General features: G+C 48.8%; 1 protein-coding gene across 1 annotated transcript in view; it reads left to right on the top strand.

The window, feature by feature from the left end:
- Nucleotides 1-355: 355 nt before the first annotated feature.
- DNAH9 (dynein axonemal heavy chain 9) overlaps nucleotides 356-18257 on the top strand; it is a 201691-nt gene continuing 183789 nt past the window's right edge. Inside the window, 11 exon segments of the mRNA XM_035902634.1 lie at nucleotides 356-455; nucleotides 1667-1793; nucleotides 4249-4504; nucleotides 5790-6031; nucleotides 8498-8633; nucleotides 9656-9852; nucleotides 9943-10367; nucleotides 12004-12226; nucleotides 14554-14720; nucleotides 15070-15940; nucleotides 17845-17975. Coding sequence (XP_035758527.1) covers nucleotides 436-455; nucleotides 1667-1793; nucleotides 4249-4504; nucleotides 5790-6031; nucleotides 8498-8633; nucleotides 9656-9852; nucleotides 9943-10367; nucleotides 12004-12226; nucleotides 14554-14720; nucleotides 15070-15940; nucleotides 17845-17975 — 2795 coding nt within the window. The 5' untranslated portion in view covers nucleotides 356-435.

Raw genomic sequence — 18257 nt, 5'->3', positions numbered from 1 at the left:
AAAGAGCTGCATCTAACCGGAGCCACATGCTGCTTCCTTCTGAGCCTCTTTGATAGCAGCAAGTGCTGGCTGGTAAGATGAGTTTGCCATGCTCCATGCAGATATGGGGTGTGAAGCTTCCTCCAGCGGCGCTGAGCCCTTCTACCCCCAGCATGTGGTTCCCATACTGCAGGTTTCCATGCAAATGCCTGGGAAAGAGCGCTCTGGGGCTTGGATAGCCTTTGTGCAGTGAAATGTTTTTTGGTGATGAGGCGGGGGTGAAATCCAACGTCCCCAGTCAGTTAGAGGCTGCCTGCAAATTGGTGGGTGATCTTGGGAAGGGGTAGATATGGACTGCAGCCCTCCAGAGCTGAACGTAATGCTGAGCTTGTCTGTTGTGCTACCAGCTGCTTGGACTCTGCTGAAGGAAGAAGGGTGATAGACAAGTATGAAGAAATGATCCGACGGCTCGACAGGTAAGTGGTGGCTCAGGTGAGCCTGTAACTGTATGAAAAACTGTTCTCCTTTTCTAAGCCACCTTCCAGCACATTTGCCAGCCCAGGTCCTGGGAATGTCCCTTTCTAAGCCAGAGGGCATTTTCGGATGAGGGAGGAGGAGGAATCCTGTTGCTATATGCCACATTCTGTGACATCTTGAAATGGGAACTTTGCATGGAAGGAATAGGAGCTGTGCAGCCTAGCAGGAACGTTGGAGTAAGCTTCGGCTGGGTGTAGAAGCTGCTGTGCCGGAAAACCTGGGCTGACAAGTCTCAACCCACTTGTGCCCATTCACAGAGTGTATTTACAGTGGCTGTAATGTATATATTTCACAATTCGGAGCAGGATTCATTGCCTCTGACTTAATATCTTAACATTTGATGTTGAATCTGAACTGTTCATTCTGGGATTTCCCTTGGGAAGAGCTATCTCCCCGGGAAGAAGATGTCTGCAGGGTCTGCTCTTTGTCAGCAGTGAAGGGAGCTGAGCCATCTGGCTGCTGCCTGCTGCAGGGCGGTTGGAGGGAGCCCTGTTCCTGACTGCCAGAAAAAAAGCTGAATAGCCTTTCAGAAGGGAGCAGGATCCTGTGTGGCTTCAGCAGAGATGGTGTTTTCTGGGTGGCACTTCCCAAAGTGCTCAGATGACAACAGGATTCAAAAGTGACATTGTTCCTTGGGTTGGGACTGTGCGTGATTTGAGATACCAGGACTATCCAGCCCTCTGTGTTTCCATTCTCGGTGGTGTTGCTGAGCTCTCAAAGAGCTGGATTTCCCTGAGGCTGGAGGTGTCTCTGCAGTGACTCTGAGAGAAGTGAGGGCAACTGCACCCAGCCCTGGCATTTGTGTAGGTTTAGGCGCCTGTCCTGCTTAGACACTTTGGAAATGCCCAGTAGCTGCTTATCTATTACTCTAGGCTAAACGCTTTTGAAAGTCTGTCTCCAAATCTGAATCCTCCACAAAAAATGGTGCTTGAGAGGTCTTTGCCATCCTGACTTGATGCCGTCACTGGTTTTCAGGTGTTTGTATTTGGAGCCATGTTGTTTATGGAGATGGCGTGGATGGGGTTTTAATATTCCTTCATGTTCTTCAGTCCTCAGAAGTGGGCTTGGCTTTCATTTGGTTATTGCTTTGGTCTGCTGGCTTGGTAGCTACATTGTGGATGTTTTCTTTTTTTTTTTTTTTCTCTGGCAGGTATCAGGAAAAGCTCTATGAGGACTGGTCCCAGACAGTCTCTGAGAAATTGCAGTACAACCTTACTCAACCACTCATCCGGCGAGATCCAGAAACCAAACTTCTCACAGTCAATTTTGATCCCCAGGTAAAAACTTCTACCAGTCAGCTTTCTTGCCTGCCTGCGGGCATGTCTCCAAGCTGTGCCCCACCATGCACAGGAGGTCTGGTGGGGTTAGTACAAGATCTGTCCTGCTGAGGTCCATGGAACCCCTTTTGTGATGGGTAACATGAATTTACCATCCTCTTTGTGGGTTCTGTCTCCTGGTAAAAGATCACGATTACAGTTTAAGCAGAGCAAATTCTAGTTAAGGCCAGTGACAGAAAGTCTCTGAGTAGCCAGATGTCTAACTGGTGAGAGGATCTCCAGACCAGATTTGATACCGGTGTGGGGAGTGTTGGGGCATCATCTATAGAGGTGGGTTCATATTATGTGTACCTGAAGTCTGAGCTTCCTCAGAGGGTATAAAAAACCCAGGAAAGGTTTGGTTCCTTACTCCAATATCATGGCCATCAGATTTCCTTTATTGTGGTGCATGAGGCTTACGATAGATTTGAGGTCTTTTCTCTGTCCCTTAGAGTTCCCCTAAAGCTTGTCTCCAGCACAGGGCGGACTGGCCATCTACTTTGCCCAAAGCAGGAGCAGGGATCCAAGCCAACAGTGTGCATAGATGGATTGAAAGCTTCCGGGGCATGGGGGGAGCCGGGGTCTGTCAACTGTAAAAGTGCCGTTTGCTGGGGATGCACTGAAAGTCAGGGGTCTGGGAAACACTGGCATGAAAACCTTCCCCTGTTCCCTGGGCAGGCTGCTGTTAGAGGGAAGTGTTTAGGTTTTAGAGCTCATTCAGACTTGGCCCTCAGTCAAAGGATTTGTCCATCTCCTTTGAAGAGCCTTAATAAGGTGTGAGCCAAATGGCCCCAGGGGATGCTTTCGACCCTTCACCCTGGTGACAGGATTTGGAGTCTGTGATGTGCTGAGCATGCCTGTTCTCAGCTCTTCTACCCATCTTTGAGTGCTTCTGCACGACTCTTCTCAGCTTTCCATACTGAGGACTACCTGATGTCCTCAAGTGCCTGCTTGGAAGCCCCTTCATGCCCTCCAGAATAGACAGGAGCACCGCATTTCACCTAGAGGCAGGATGTATTTGCAACTCTTCAGAATGGAAGAGTCTTCCAGAGCTCACCTTCCATGCAGGAGATTCTATCTCGCTCGCCCTCTTGCTTCCTTGGTCCCCTTGGTTTTCCTTTTCCTTCTACCCCTTGCATCTTTCCAGACTGTCCCCTGCACCCTTCTTCACCCCTTCTTTCTTTCCTTTTCTTGTTATTGTGTCCATTGTCACTTTAGTATTGTAGATACTCTGCGGGTGTTATGACTTACCTTCCTGACTTGCATCGCATGTCCCTCCCCTTTGCCGTCCCTTCGAAGGCAGCATGCTTCCCCGGTGCCTTGGCCAGTTCTGCTGGATGTTGGCTTTTGGTTAATGCCAGGCAATGGTGGAGAGGTTTCAATAGCCCCTGCCTGTCACCCAGGGCAGTGACAAAGGCCCCTGGCCATGCAGTCCCTGTGCTTGTGGCTTCACCTGCTTCTGTTTGTGCCTGCAGCTTTCCAGTTTTCCTATGAAAAATAAGGGCAGGGAACTGGGACCCGAGGGAGTGAACAGGATAGGATCAGAGAGGGATTTCTTCCCCCCATCTTCACAGGAAGGGATGATACAATCTGTCAACTGAAGGGAAAGGTGATTTTTAGGGAGCTGCATCCCAGGCTCAGCCACAGCCAGGAGGGTTCTTCACCCCTGCCATTGCCCATACAACATACTGAATTTCTGTCACCCTGCCAACACGTGCAGTTCCAGGAGCATTTTACTCACTAACCACTAAACTGAGCAAAGATTTTTAGTCTTAGAAGTGATGTATTGCACTGGAATATCTCACTGCTCCCTTTGTTATACTTGGGTTCATGATTTAATAATCCCCCTCAATCCAGTTCCGTTGCAATTCAAACATGCGCTGGCATTGGGTGCTTTTGGTTGGGCTGGGAGAAGGCTCCAGCAGAAATCTTTGGTGAAAGGTGGCCACAGGAGGTTTTAAGTCACTGGGCTTGGGGCCATGGTATTATTATTCATTTGTTTGTTTGATTGTTTATTTTTGCCAGTCAGCCCAGCAAACCAACAGAACTGGAGCCATCTTATCTTTCACTTAGATAACTGCTAAGTTCTGCTGGCAGGCATGGTGTTTCTACAAGTCTCTATTGATGAGGATAGCTGGGAAGACCAGAGATCATCCTGGCTTCTAGAGCCTGCATAGATTTTGCTGGCTGGGTAGTTAGCAGAGCTGTCTGTCTTTGGCTGGGAAGAAAACCAGAGGCAAAGATCAATAAGAGGCAGGTGGTATGGACTAGGAGGTGTCCAGGCCCTTTTCAGAGCACACTGCTTTGTGAGTAAAGCAGCAGGAAACCCCCAAGACACTCAGAGTTGATTGGAGAGTGTCTGCTAGGTAGGTGAGGAGGATTGCGCCATGTTCAGCTCTTTGCCTTGTTTTCCCAGCTGGTTTCAGTGCTGAGAGAGGTGAGCTACCTGTCTGGCAGCAAGATGGCAGCCATCCCACCGACAGCAGCAGCCATCTATTCCTCCAAGGAATCATACCGGCAGATGGTGGCCAACTTGGAGCTGATGGTGAACAAATACAACAAGGTCCTGAAGACGGTCCTAGAGGTTGAATACCCTCTGATACAGGGGCAGCTGCAGGATATTGACTTCAAGCTGAAAGAGGCAGAAGAAACACTGAACTGGAAGATGGAGGGTGAGCTAGCTCTCTGTTAGGGGGAAAGAAAGAACGCATACACTTGGGTCTCCTCAGACTTCTTCCCCATGTGCCCAACCTCCGTCACCTGCTTCCCAACTGCAGTTCCCAGCAGGACTGATGACTCTCCAGTGGAGCCAGCACTGGGGAGATGAAGGGCAGCCCTCAGTTTTCCTGCTCCTTTCCACGTTCCCTTGATCTGCTGGGGTTGTGGACAGGATCCTGCTCCCTTCGGGTTCAGCCAGGGCTTTTGGGGAGGAGAGGCTGCCCTGTAAGTAGTGGTGCCGGGAGATGGCAAGATTGGGGTTTGCAAAAGCTGGCAAGGCTGGGGTTGAAGCATCTGCTCAGTGCCTGTGCTGGCCCCCCTGTGCCAGCACAAGTGACCCGTTGTGTCCTGTGTCATCTGTTGTGATCTGTTGTCTGCCTGTGTCCTCAGGGCACCATTTTCTCACCCCACTGTGCAGGGAGCGGGAACCCCTGGCCCAGCCGTCTGGTACTGGGATGGACTTGTCCCTGTAAGAGGCAGGGCCACCTCATTATCTTTTCCAGAGGGATGAAATACTGCAACTAGCACCATGGCTCTGGGATGATTTAACCACTGTTCTTGCTTGATCAGTTTTAACTGCAAAGCAGAGTGGAGGAAGACAAATTGTTTCCTCTTGGTGAAAGCAAACTGCTCACAGGTGGAATATATATTTCTGTCATCAGGCTTGTGGTATGAACAGGAACAAGAATCCTCCCTTGGGAATATGCAAAGCAGAAGTCCTCACACTGAAAAACTCTTTCTCCATTGTACAATAAAGATAAAAGGATTTTTGGGCAGATGAAAATGCATGAAAGTGTTCCCTGCATCTAAATACAGCCCTCGCTGGTACCTGGGGCTGGCACAGCCCATGCGTTAGGGCTACAGGTGCAAGGTCCCTGCTCTAGTGATGGTGGCGGGGATACTCAGCCCGTGGTACTCATTGTCCTCGCGATACTCACTCCAGTAGCAGAACACTGGAGATCAAATCTGGGTAGAGATAAGTGGGAACTGTCAGATATCCCCGCGGTGCTGGTACTTCTAGCAGAAAGCAGAGGCTGTGGCTGTCCATACCATGGCTTGTTGTGGTGGGAGGGAGCTAGAAGTGGCTCTGTTGGTCAAGATAGTAAGTCTCTTGTGTTAACGATGGGTGAGAAATTCATGAGACCAAAGAGAAAAAGTCAGAGACTGGTCTTAAGGGTGCTCAAGAGCTTGGCCCAGCAGCTCTGAAAACATGTAGACAATCATCTCATTTTTTACTAGGTATCTGGGATCACATCTCTGTGGTGATGAATAGTGTCCATGACCTTGAACAGAGGATACAGAAAGCCAAAAACAATGTTGAGGAAATCCAGACCACCATGCAATCATGGGTGTCACCCATATTCGAGAGGAAAGATGGTAAAAGGGAATCACTGCTAAGCCTAGAAGACTGCCAGGACCGTCTGGAAAGGCGTTACAGCACCATCAGAGAGTCAGGGCAGAAGATTCATTCGCTGGTGAAGGTGAGGGGGGGACCTTCTCTAAGGGTTTGTTGTCTCTTCACATGCTCTGTGTGTTTCTTCTCTGTTGAAAATGTCCAGATCTGTGTCAACTAATTCGAAAATCTTACCCAGTGTTAATTAACAATAGCTTTGATGAGCGAGCTGGTACGGCTGTGTGGTGTGGGGCTGCTGGCAGTACACCGATGGGGACCCAGTTTGGGGCAGGAATGGCAGCAGCTGCAGCCCAGTGAAGGAGTCTGGCTCCAGCAGTTCTGGCTGTTCTGGAGCCACTAGAGGGGAGTCGTGCATCAGGCTCTGGGATCCTGCTCAGAAATAAACTCCCCCTCCAAAACAGTTACCTGAGAATAAAGAGGCACCTGGCTGTGGCTGACCTTTCTGTTTCAGACTTGCAGTCCCCCTGTGGGAGCGGGAAGTGATGCTGACAGTCGGTAGAGAATCTGGGTGACAGGAGAAAAGCTTCTGTCCAAAACCTCTGTGTTTTCCAGTAACTTTTCCAGAACTGAGAGCCCTCTTTGCAGGCCAGGAAGAAAGCCCAAAGCTCTGCTCCTTACCTGCTCAGAGTGATAGGTAGATAAGTTTTAGATCCAGCCTGCTCCTGAGGGTCACCATCTGGCCTCAGATGCTGGAGAGAACCAGCTGACCCTCTCTAGGAGGCTGAGCTCTCGCTGCTCACCTTGCCTTGCTGTCTGCAGCCATCCCAAGACACCTCTAACCCTCTTCTCTGCACACTGAACCTGTGGTGAGGATTTTACTGTGCCCAGATTGTTCTGCTGCTGCAGCTCTAACAGTCTCAGCCACCTCCAGCTACCACCCAAAAGACCAGGGCACTTTCTAGATTGACCAAGGAGAATATATGGGCTTGTGGTTGTATGGGCTGGCACCGCCAGTGCTGCTCACAGGGGCAGGACCAACTGCAAAGCAGCCTGAAGGTCATGGGGAGGGAAAGGCACCATGGCCCCAAAGGGGGTGTCCCCATGCCTCTGTCCTGCCTGTGCTGGCCAAGCCTGGAGGAGCAGCAGCAGAGGGGCCAAGAGGTGGTGCTCTCAGCTTCCCCTTGCTTGGTCAAGTCTTCCTGGGAGCAGGCTTGAGGCTGCTGAGAGAAGCACCGTGAGGGCTTGGGTACCTGCACCAACAGGCGAAGACGGGGCAGCTAGATGCTGGCTTCCGTTGCCCTTCTTTCATGAGGATGAGGCCTCTGGAGTAAAGGCTCAGTAAAACACCAGTAACAAGGGGACATTATCAAATACAAGGACAGGGAATGGTGGTGTTTTCAGAGGGGTGTTCCCACAGAATTCATTCCTATGAAGTTCCCCTTTCTCTTGTGTCAGGTCAACATGGCCAGGGTGAGTCTGCAAGAGGCAGAGCTCTGTTGAGAGTTTAAGCACCCAGCTATGATGTGTCAAGTTGGGGAACAGAAACTTAGGGTTGGCTCAAGCCCAGCTGGCAATGCTGCTTCATCTCCTGTGTGCCAAGCTGCTGTGTCAGTGCTGGCAATGGCACCCTCTCCTGTGCCTCCATTCATGAAATGCTGCCAGCGTTGACCCCCTGGCAACAGGCAGTTGTGTGTTGGTTTCTGCTCACTGCAGACTGGACCTTACCTTTTTTGTGACCGTGTCTCTGTTCAGAGCCCCTGGCAGGCTTAGGAGAAGGAGCATTTGGAGGCCATGGTAACACAGGGGACAGGATCCCAGCAGAACACGGGAGGCTTCTGGGAGGTGCAGGGAGTGGGTGCACAGCCCGGCCTTGTGGGGTGGGAGGAGGAAAGCCAAGAAGGATGGACCCCTGCTGTGACCCAAAACCCCCTGAATTTCCTGACTGGGAGCTTCCCTGGAGGAAGGAAACACAATAAGCTGAGGAAGGAGGTTATTAGCAACCCCTTTGTCTTTTGATCCCAGCCTTTACCTGTTTTTATGTGGTTTATTTGAAATCTCTTGAGTTTAAAGGTTCTCTGGTCTTGAGATGACCATTTGTAGGGCAGAGGTGTAAGCAGTCCTTGAAGGCCTCATCCACTCCAGGTACCATTATATAGGCCACCAGGTCTGGGTCTTCATTCCTTGGGATGAGCCTTTGAGACCCCTGAGTGCTCCCTGACCCAGGTGTGCAAAGCAGCCTTGAGCCCTGTGGCCTCGGAGAATCATAGAATCCCAGGTTGGAAGGGACCTCAAGGATCATCTAGTCCAACCTTTCTAGGCAAAAGAACAGAAGAGGGAGGAGAACATGTCACAGAGCTGCTAAACCTCTTCTGCACTCTGTTTTTATTTTGAGTTGTTTCAGATGACAAAGCAGCCCTTGACAGAGGAGCAAATTGTGGCCATGCCACCAGCAACATCCATCTGTCTGGTTTCCTACCCCTCCATGAATCTGGTGCCCATGTGCTTCACTGGCATCAGTCCTTAACTGTAGGCACCTCTCTTGTAGGTCAGACTCAGCCCTGCTGTATTTGAAGGCATCTTCTTTTTCTTCCAGGAAAACCAGAGCCTCTTACTTGCAGACCCAGCATCTGATGACTGGAAGGCCTATGTGGATTACATGGATGAGATAGTCCTGGATGGATTCTTCACTGCCATTGAGTGCTCGCTCAAGTACCTGCTGGAAAACACAGGTGACTGCTGGTTCCTTAACCCTGCTTCAACCTCACCGAAGGGAGGCTTCTGTTTTGTGCTCTCCCTTGTGCCTAAGATTTGCTCTCTTCTTCCTGGCTTTCTGCTGTGCCTCTTGCACTGTCTGCAGTGAGTGCTGGGGGAGCCTCCAGACAGGGTAGGTGACTTAGGGGCAAGGGATGGAAAGGACAATGCATGATTTGCAGAGATTAATGACAGAAAAGATTGAGGTGTCATCCCAAGTCTGTGCTTGGGCACCAGCCATCTGCTGCCCTCTCATGAACAAAGCTTCAGGGTGGCACCAACTTTCATTTGTGGCGAGTCTCAGGAGTCAGTTCTGCTGATAAAAGGCATGAAAGAAAAACCTCAGTCCTGGAGCATGAGACCAGCAAAGAGATGAGATGCGTTCAGGAGTCACTAAATCAGACCTCTGGCCTAAGGCCACCCTGGAGGTTCATTCATGCTGCTGAGACCACACCTTCAGGAATGCGTCCCTCCTGGATGTGGAGGCCCACTGAGTTGGAGAATTGAATCCAGTTCTTCACCATCTTGTTAATGCACAGAATTTTATATTTGCATTTGGCTTCAGTTTCCAGTTGCTGGGGGTTTTTTTCATGCCTTTCTCCACTGTATTAAAGAGCCTCTTGGTTCCTGTTGTTTTCCTCCTCTGCAAGTACTTATGCGCTGTAATTGTTCAGCTCTCAGACTCCCTTTTGATTAGCTGAAGAGCCTGGTCTCTTTAAGGCTTTCCTCTACACCATTTTTTCCCAGTCCTTACATCGCTTGTGTCTCATCTGTTCTCCGGTATTTCCTGTGGATACCAGAGCATCAGCCAGTTTGCCAGCATCTCCTGTGTTGTGTGCAGACATAATGTTGCTGGACCCAGTGAGTGGGTGTCTGTTATCACACCTGCCTGGTGTTCCTGTGGGACATGCGTGCATCTGCTGGTTGGATGTTAGTGGCGGCTCAAAATCACTTTTTTCCCCTTGAAAATGATCCTGGCATCTCCATTCTTCCCTACCAGATCCCAAGGCAGGGCTTGCCCCCCTCTTTGAGGTGCAACTGGATTTAGTGATGCCAGATTTAATATTTCGTCCCTCCTTGGACCCCGGCACGAATGATGGCTTCTACGACATGGTGGAAAGTCTTCTCAATGACATCTACCGGATCTCATCGCTGGTGCCCAGGCTGGCCGAGCACAGCGGCTTCCCCCATTACCAGGTCCGTGGTTGTGGAGCTCCCCAGTTCTGTGTGGCAGTGAGCAGGTACCACACTGCTCCAGCATCACTATGATCTCCTCTCTTCTTCTAGGCTGACATGGAGGACATGGCTGATCTGGCTGACATGCGCCATGACCTGATGGGACGTGTGCAAGCCGTGATGGTGGCCTGCTGTGATTACCGCAGTGCCTTTGACCACTACTCCTACCTCTATGGGGAAGACAGAAAGGAGTTCTGCCGCCAGTTCCTCCTCTATGGGCACATCCTCACCGCTGCAGAAATTGAGGCCCATGCAGAGGATGGGGTCCCCAAGACACCTCCCACACTGCAGCAGTTCAGAGAGCAGATCGACTCCTACGAGAAGATTTATGAGGAGGTGAATCGCATTGAACCCATCAGCATCTTCCAGAGCTGGATGAAAGTCGATGCTCGTCCTTTCAAGGCATCCTTGCTGAATATGATTAAAAGGTGGAGCTTGGTGTTCAAGCAGCATCTCATGGACCATGTCACGTACAGGTAAGAGCTGTTCCTGCCTCCTCTCCCCAGGACTTGGCTGACCAAAGTAGATTTCTCTTGCCTTGTCTGGGCTTGATGGTTGCACATTGATAACCAAATAGGCTAATACAGGAGCAAGAGAAGAGGAGCCATACTGCATGCCAACTTCCATCACTTGGTCTTTGCTGGCAACTGCTAAAGCTGAGTGTGTAAAGTGGAAACAGTTACACGGACTGGGTACTATTCACGTCCCACCAGTTGATGCTCCTGGGACCTGCTGTGTTGTGTTAGATAGGCCGCCTGCTTGTCCGTTAATCCTGATCCAACTAAACTAATCTCTGCTAGGGCTCTGTGCTTACTTTGTTGAATTTGAAATTAGCCATCAGTAAAGCTGCATTAATGCCGTGAGATACTTGCTCTATTTCTAAAGGCATTGCTCTTTGGAGTGCACTCTGTGTAAAAAAAAAAAAAAAAAAAAAAGAAAAAAAGTAATTTGGGTTGCCTGGCATGAGCAGTCATGGGGAGGTAGTTTCAAGGTTACAAAAAGGAGGAGTTTTGGATGTAAGTTTTGAATTAACATGTATTCCCTGCTCTGAGTATCTGCTCAGTCGCCAGGTCCATGCAGGATGATGTGTCGGGTGATTTATCTGAGGAGTTGCAGCTGAAGGATGTCCTAGGTCTTGGATGCTTACAGAGAAGTATTTACAGACATACGTAGTAGCGAAGGCTGCTGAGTGTGGTGGATTATATGCTCTCTTGTGTTCTTTTCAGCACCGTATTTCTGTTAATTTCTGTGCAAAGAGGTTTTTGTGTAGCTTAGAACAGGCATTTAGGAGTTCTTATTAAGAGTGTCTGACTCAGCAGTTGAGCCTTTATTAGGTGAAGTATTTAAGGATGCATTTTGGCCCAGCAGCATCCACAGAATTTAAGTGGGCACTTAAAAAGTAAGTGTTTTGAGAAGAGGAAAATGGCTATGGTGGAAGGGACCAGAGATCCAGGAGCCCACTGTGCCTCTGCCAAGAGTGCCCAGTAACTGGCAAGATTAAGAACAGGGTAAGCAGGTAAGGAAACTTCCCCAACACTCTCCTTGTGTCTTGACAATTTATAGCTCAAGGACTTTGAGAAACAGGGGTCATGCCTTTGTATTTAAAGACCTGGATGGATTTTTTTCCTCCCACAAATGTTTGATTGTTTTTCTTAATCACTGTGAATTTTTGTCCTCTGCATCCTGCAGCAGGGAATTACCCTGGTGTAAAGAAGTACCCCTGTCTGTTGTCACTTTGCAACCTGCCAGGTTCATTTGGGGATCTTGAATTCTTGTATTGGAAAAGATGAGATGAAAGCTGTCCTTTCACACTCACTCTCTCCAGACTGCTCCTGAGCTCACACGTCTCAGTCATACTCCTTCTCAGATACCTGTTCTCCAGCCTGAGAAGTCCCAAACTATATACCTGTTCCTTGCAGGAAGCTGTCCCACACCTATGGATCCCTTTGAGCAGGAATCGTGGTTCTGATGCCCTCAGTGTGTTGCCATGTGATGGACAGGGTAGCCAGGCCATTCCCCTGTCCATGCCAGTCCGGCTGCCTGGCATAAGGCTGATAATTATTTCAGTAGGATCCGCTCTCATCTTCTGCTTTCCTGCTTTGTGTTATATAGCCTGGCTGACCTTGATGAGTTCATAAAAACTGCCGATAAAGGTTTGAGCAAAAAGGTTGAAAAAGGCGATTATGATGGCTTGGTGGAGATTATGGGTCATCTCCTGGCTGTTAAAGAAAGGCAGGGTGCCATCGATGCTGTGTTTGAGCCCCTGAAGCAAACCATCGAACTGCTGAAGACATACGAGCAACAGCTGCCAGAGGAAGGCTACAAGCAACTGGAGGTGGGTGACAACTTGTGGTGGACACACCAGTTTGCTGAGTAGGGGATGCCAAAGAGAGCGTGAGTTCAGGAGCATTGTAGGAATATTTAAGACCCCGCTCCCTGTCATTAGAGGGCCTCAGTGGATAGTGTTTTGCTATTGTGGGATGTGCCTTAACAGCTCTAAATTTTGGAGTTATATTGAGATTTTTCTTTTAAAGCAGAGATTAAGCCTTTTGTTATGTATGAAAAACATAGAATTGCCTTCTCCAACTCCCAGTGATTACTCTTGAAAAAAATTAATGCATTTTCAAATACATCTGTTAATTAGGTTGAATTATAATTATTTTTAAAGAAGCCAGTTCTTGGCAACTGTGGAGGTGGGAAGGATAATGTTGGCAGAAGAGTTGCCTTCTCATAGGAATTCAGTCCACTGGGTCTGTAACATCAAATCTGCTTGACCCAGAGGACATCACTAGGAGCAGGTTACAAAAATATTTGGGCACCTTTCCACATCTGGCTCTGATGAATTAGTTTTCTTTGGGGGATTTCTTTTGTTTCTGGAAAGGGGACCATGAGACAGAGGCTAGAAAGGACTGTGAGATGCCTGACTAGCCTTGGGGAACAGCAGACAAGCACTGGCAACAGCCAAGAGGTTAGGGCAGAGAAGCACAGGGCTACATGCAGATGGATACCCTGTAGTCATGGGGTGCTGTGGGAAGAGGGGTCTGTGTAGGACATGAGGTTTAAAGCAGGACTTTTTGGAGAAATTTTCCTGCCTTATGCACCTGTGCAACAAAGGCTCCAGCTCTCTGCTGCAGGCTTGGGTGGGAACTGAGTGGAATTTAGCAATCCCCTGTTTTTCTGCTTGCACAACTGTGATCCATGGGTGGTCGGGTCACCAAAGCTGGAAGCGTTAAGGGTCCTACAGATACCTAGGTTCCTACAGACTCCCTGAAAACTAGGAAAGCTGCATTACATGGATGCTCTGGCTGCTGCAACAGCTTCAGTCCAGCATAAAACATGATGCTGGGGGAAACCTGGCTCTGCTAATTCCTCTGCCCAAGAGCTGCTTGTTTGGTGCCTGTTTGTGCAAGTACATTCAAACAACTGATTTTTTTTTTTTCTGATAGCAGAAATGAGGGATGTGGGGCACCCGTTCAGATGCAGGAGATAACAGTTTTGTTCTTTCTGGCAAGTGACAGCAATGCGTAGTTGAATGATTCATTCGCTCCTGTATATGGTGGGAAAACCAGAAATAAGTTCCTCTAGGTACCACTCCCTCCATGGTCCTGGAGGTGGATGGGTGGGCACTGGTCATTTGTATTGAGACCAAGGAAGCAGGTCCATGTGTGCCCTGCTGTGGTCAGGGATGGTGAATTCTATTGAGACTGGAACATAAAGTGCCAGAAGGAGACCCCTCAAGAGGGACTGGCCCTGCTCTGGCTATCTCGGCTGCCTCAGAGCTGCCTCCAGGTTATTTCTCTTCTTTCCATAGTGTTTGTGGGTCTCCATTAATCTCCTTAGTTATGTGAAGTGGGATGAAAAGAACCCCAAAGTCTTTCCTGTAGGCTTGCACAGTAACTGGGCAAGTGGGCTTTCCAAGAGCAAAGCGCTGGGGCTTGAGGACAGCAGAGCCCTTGGCTGGGGTCAGTGTCTGGGCTTGAGGATGTGGCCCGAGAAGCATAGTGAGGAGAAATAAAATCCCTTTCTGAAGAAAATCCCAGGTACGGAGGGTGGATTGTCAGCAGTGCTGTGCACTTGCAGCTTGGATGCAGACCTGAGAAAGAAACCAGTCTTATTTAGTACTAATATTATACACACAGGCTGGAGGGATTTGCCCCAGAAAGCTCTCCAGAAACCCTTCTGGTATAACATCATCTTCTGCTCCAAGAACTGGCAGGAAATTTCCCAGGCTCTGTTTCTTAATTACCTCTGAGGAGCCAGATGACCTGATGAGCTTGCATCTGCAGACCATCCTCCTGCCTTTGGCCTCTCCCAGCAAGCTCCAGGTCCTGCTGGGCTTGGTGTTAGGATCACTGTTCTCTCTTGAGCATTGAGCCATCGAGGGAGGCCAGGAGCCAGTCTGGCACCCTTCTTCTGAAGTTATTGAAGATATTTTTACAATCAGAGCAGTCAGTTATAAGGTCTCATTCTTCATTAGTCTTCAAAATTGTGAAGTTTTATCCAAAATTATGTGTTTAGCCTTTGCATCACAACAAAACTTCCTTATTGTTTTAGACGTGGAATCTGTTGCTTTTCCTGTTGTGTGATTATCCATAAACAGATTAGATGCATCTTATATCAAATATCAAATACTGCCTACCAGCATTTAAATTTTGTTTGCAGGAGCTGCCAGAAAAATGGAACAATATAAAGAAGCTGGCAATAGCTGTGAAACAGCATGTGGCTCCTCTGCAGGCGAATGAAATGACAGTTCTGCGCAAGAGCTGTGCGGCGTTTGATGTGGAGCAGCACAGATTCAGAGAGCGATTTCGGAAAGAAGCACCATTCAGGTACAGAAGCCCCCATGAAAAAAAAGTGTTAGGGGATCACTTCTGAGTGTCCTGAGGATGTATGCTTGAGCCCTGTCATAAATCTCCTACCTTCTCACAGTGTTGTATCTGTTTTGCCTGGGGTGTTTTGTCCCTGGGAAACACTGTCCAGTGTTAGCAAGAGATTGAATTTGGATGCTGAGTGCACAATATCACTTTAAGGTGGCATCCATAGGGCCATGTGGCTGTATCATCAATGTGTACTATGGACGTTTCATCTCTGCTTTGTCTTTTAGAAGCTCTGTTTGTTTTATGTTTTCTTTAGAAGTTGTTACAATATCACTTATGAAGAATAAACATTTCTTTCTAGGTTTGACACTGAAAAACCTTATCAACTGCTGGATGCAAAGCACATTGAGATTAAACAAATGGAGTCAGCCATGACCTCAATTTATGAATCAGCTGGTCTGTTTGAAGTCATGGTGCCAGATTATAAACAACTGAAGCAGTGCCGAAAGGAGCTGTGTCTTCTTAAAGAGCTCTGGGATATGATCTCCCTTGTGAACACGAGCCTTGATGACTGGCAGACCACCAAATGGGTGGATATCAATGTGGAAAACATGGATATGGAGTGTAAAAAGTTTGCAAGAGAGATTTGGAATTTGGATAAGGAAATGAGGGCATGGGATGCTTTCACGGGGCTGGACAGTAAGGTGAAGAACATGCTGACGGCCCTGAAAGCTGTCGCAGAACTTCAAAACCCTGCTATTAGAGAAAGACACTGGAATCAACTGATGCAGATGACGGGTGTGAGGTTTGTGATGGACTCAGACACCACACTGGCTGACCTCCTGAAGCTCAACCTGCATAGCTTTGAGGATGAAGTTCGTGGCATTGTGGACAAAGCTGTGCGAGAAATGAGTATGGAGAAAGTCCTGAAGGAGCTACAAAGGACTTGGAGCACTATGGAGTTTCAGTATGAGCCTCACCCCCGAATGAACATCCCATTGCTGAAGTCCAATGAGGAACTCATTGAAACTTTAGAAGACAACCAGGTGCAGCTGCAGAATTTAATGACATCCAAATATATTGCTTTCTTCTTGGAGGAAGTGTCTGCATGGCAGAGGAAGCTGTCCGCTGCGGACTCTGTCATTTCTCTCTGGTTCGAAGTGCAGCATACATGGTCTCACCTGGAGAGCATATTCATAGGCTCAGAAGATATACGGGCACAGCTTCCTGAGGTATGAAACCCCCATTCCTAATTTTTCCTGTTTGGAAATTGTTGAAGAGCCTCCATTATATGAAATAGGGTTATCTGGAATGCCAAGGTCCCCAAAGCAGGGCTCTTCTGTTGCCTTGATTTTTGGATGCTCCCTTAGTGCCATAGGAGTTTCCCTAGTGCTGCCCAAGGATGCTTTTGTACTGTAGGTTGTGCTTGAACCATGCTGAGAAGCTGTTTTTCCCCCCTCCACCACGGCATAGCAAATGCAGAGTTCCTGGAGACCGAGCGTGAGGCTGCTGGCTTCCCTCAGTGCTGCAGGCATGTTCCCTCTTTCCTTGGAGGGGAGAGGACTGAGATAATTACTCAGACATTGCAAATCGTCAAACCAGAGCTGGAGCAGGCAGCTTTGGCAGCATCCTCTTCCCTGCCTTCAGCACTGGTGCAGTGGGTGTGCAGCTGTTCTCCTACTCCTGCTTCGGGAAATGGAGCAGAGCTGTCATGGCTGACTTCCTTGGGACCATCTTCTACTCCAGCTTCCATTCTTATTCTAGATTCCCTTAATTATTAAGAAAATCTTTCAAGCTGGTTCCTGACCCCTCCGGACTGCTCACAGCCCTGCTGAGTGAGCTGCAGTTGACTGGGTCACTGCCATCCCCAGCCATGTGCAGCAGCACTGACTGGGGGTGTCAAGAGGGGTGTGCACAGCCCAGTGACGCCCAGATGATACACTGTGGTCTCCATTCCTTTGTTTTGGTCTGCTTGAACTGTGCCTCCTTCTGCTTTGGAGAGAGCTGGGCATGCCTTGCTTACTGGGCAATATATACAGGTGCTGATAACCAGTGCCTTGACAGCTGTACCATGTGCCAGCAAGCTGTTCATATCCAACAGCTACCTGATGGTATGCATGAAATCACATCATGATTTAAATCTACATCCTACTGGGCAGCTGTCTACATCTCAATACCCATCTGGCCAGTGGCACAAATCAGCAGCCTCTTCCCTTCCTTAGAAGAAAAGATGAAGCTCGAAGCCTCTGGAGGCTGAACCTCCTTGGGATGGATCCAGGGCTGGGGCACGATGTGCCGTCAGGGCATGGGATGCACGTTTGAAGCTGGCTACATGGCTTATGTGCAGGGAGGGATGAACCCTCCAGCCAGAGCCTCGCTGCCCGGGCTGAACACAGGTTGACATGAAAGTATTACTGGGAAACCTTGGAGCACTTTTATTCAGTGTCCTGGCTCATTCAGGAGGCCTGGCTTGGGAAGAAGGGAGGAGCAGAGATATTTTGAACATAGCTTTATTTATTCTTCACTGTTAACTCCAGAAATCCAGGGTCCATGTTAGGTGCAGAGCGTAGTTGTCAGCATGCTCCTCTGCTGCCGACGTGGGGTTTCTATGGCCTTACCTAAGCAAGGAAGGGCTCTCAGACTCTGCAAGAGTCATCAAACCTATTTCAGGGATGGGGACTGGGACTCCTACATAGTAGCAAGAGGGAAGAGAGAAATCACACGGAATCGGTAGCCTTTCCCCCAAATGGGAGCATCTCCTGCTGCTATGGCTAGGGACACCTGGTATTTCATCTGGACATGGGAGAGGAGGAGTTATGAGGAGACATTCAAAGGGGAATTCAATCCCATGAAAATGGTTGGTCCTAGGCATTGCCTTCTGCATGTTAGCTCTTTATCCATGACCCTGTGGGATACAGTGAGAAGGTGGTGAGTGCCCAGTGCCCTGTTGGAGACTTGTTTTGGGCACATGGCTGGAAGACCCCTCCTGTAATGGTGAAGAGGTCCTTCTGCACTGGACAGGAGGCTGTCTGCAGAGAGTCTTTCCCCTCAACCCAAAGACAGCACCCAGAGGATGGGATCTTTTAACACAAAATCAGTGTTTTACCACAAATGTGTTCCTTGTCTTGCTTTTTAGGACTCCAAACGCTTTGAAGGGATTGATGTGGACTTTAAAGAACTGGCCTATGAAGCTCAGAAAACCCCAAATGTAGTTGAGGCCACCAATAAACCAGGTCTGTCCCAGCAACTGGAAGACATTCAGAGTAGGTAGGTAGAATTTCAAAAGTCCCAGGATTTTGGCAGAGACTGGGATCAACTCTAATAAGTTTGTCTAACCTGTGCCCCAAGGTTTTCTTCCTAAACTAGGCATTCCTTGCATTCACAAGTCGCAGCATTTCTGAGCTTTCTTCAGTCTTTTTTATTTGTGATCCATCACCCTGAAGCCTCCAGAGCGGAGTCTGGCTTTGTATATGTGCAAATTCTCATCCTGAATATTGATTTACACACATACAGAGCTCAGTATTCAGCTGGTTTTAACGACACATGGCC

Source organism: Egretta garzetta, unplaced genomic scaffold (assembly GCF_000687185.1).
Source record: "Egretta garzetta isolate BGI_Z169 unplaced genomic scaffold, ASM68718v1 scaffold589, whole genome shotgun sequence".
Lineage (NCBI taxonomy): Eukaryota > Metazoa > Chordata > Aves > Pelecaniformes > Ardeidae > Egretta > Egretta garzetta.
This window is presented reverse-complemented; position numbering and strand designations above follow the sequence as displayed.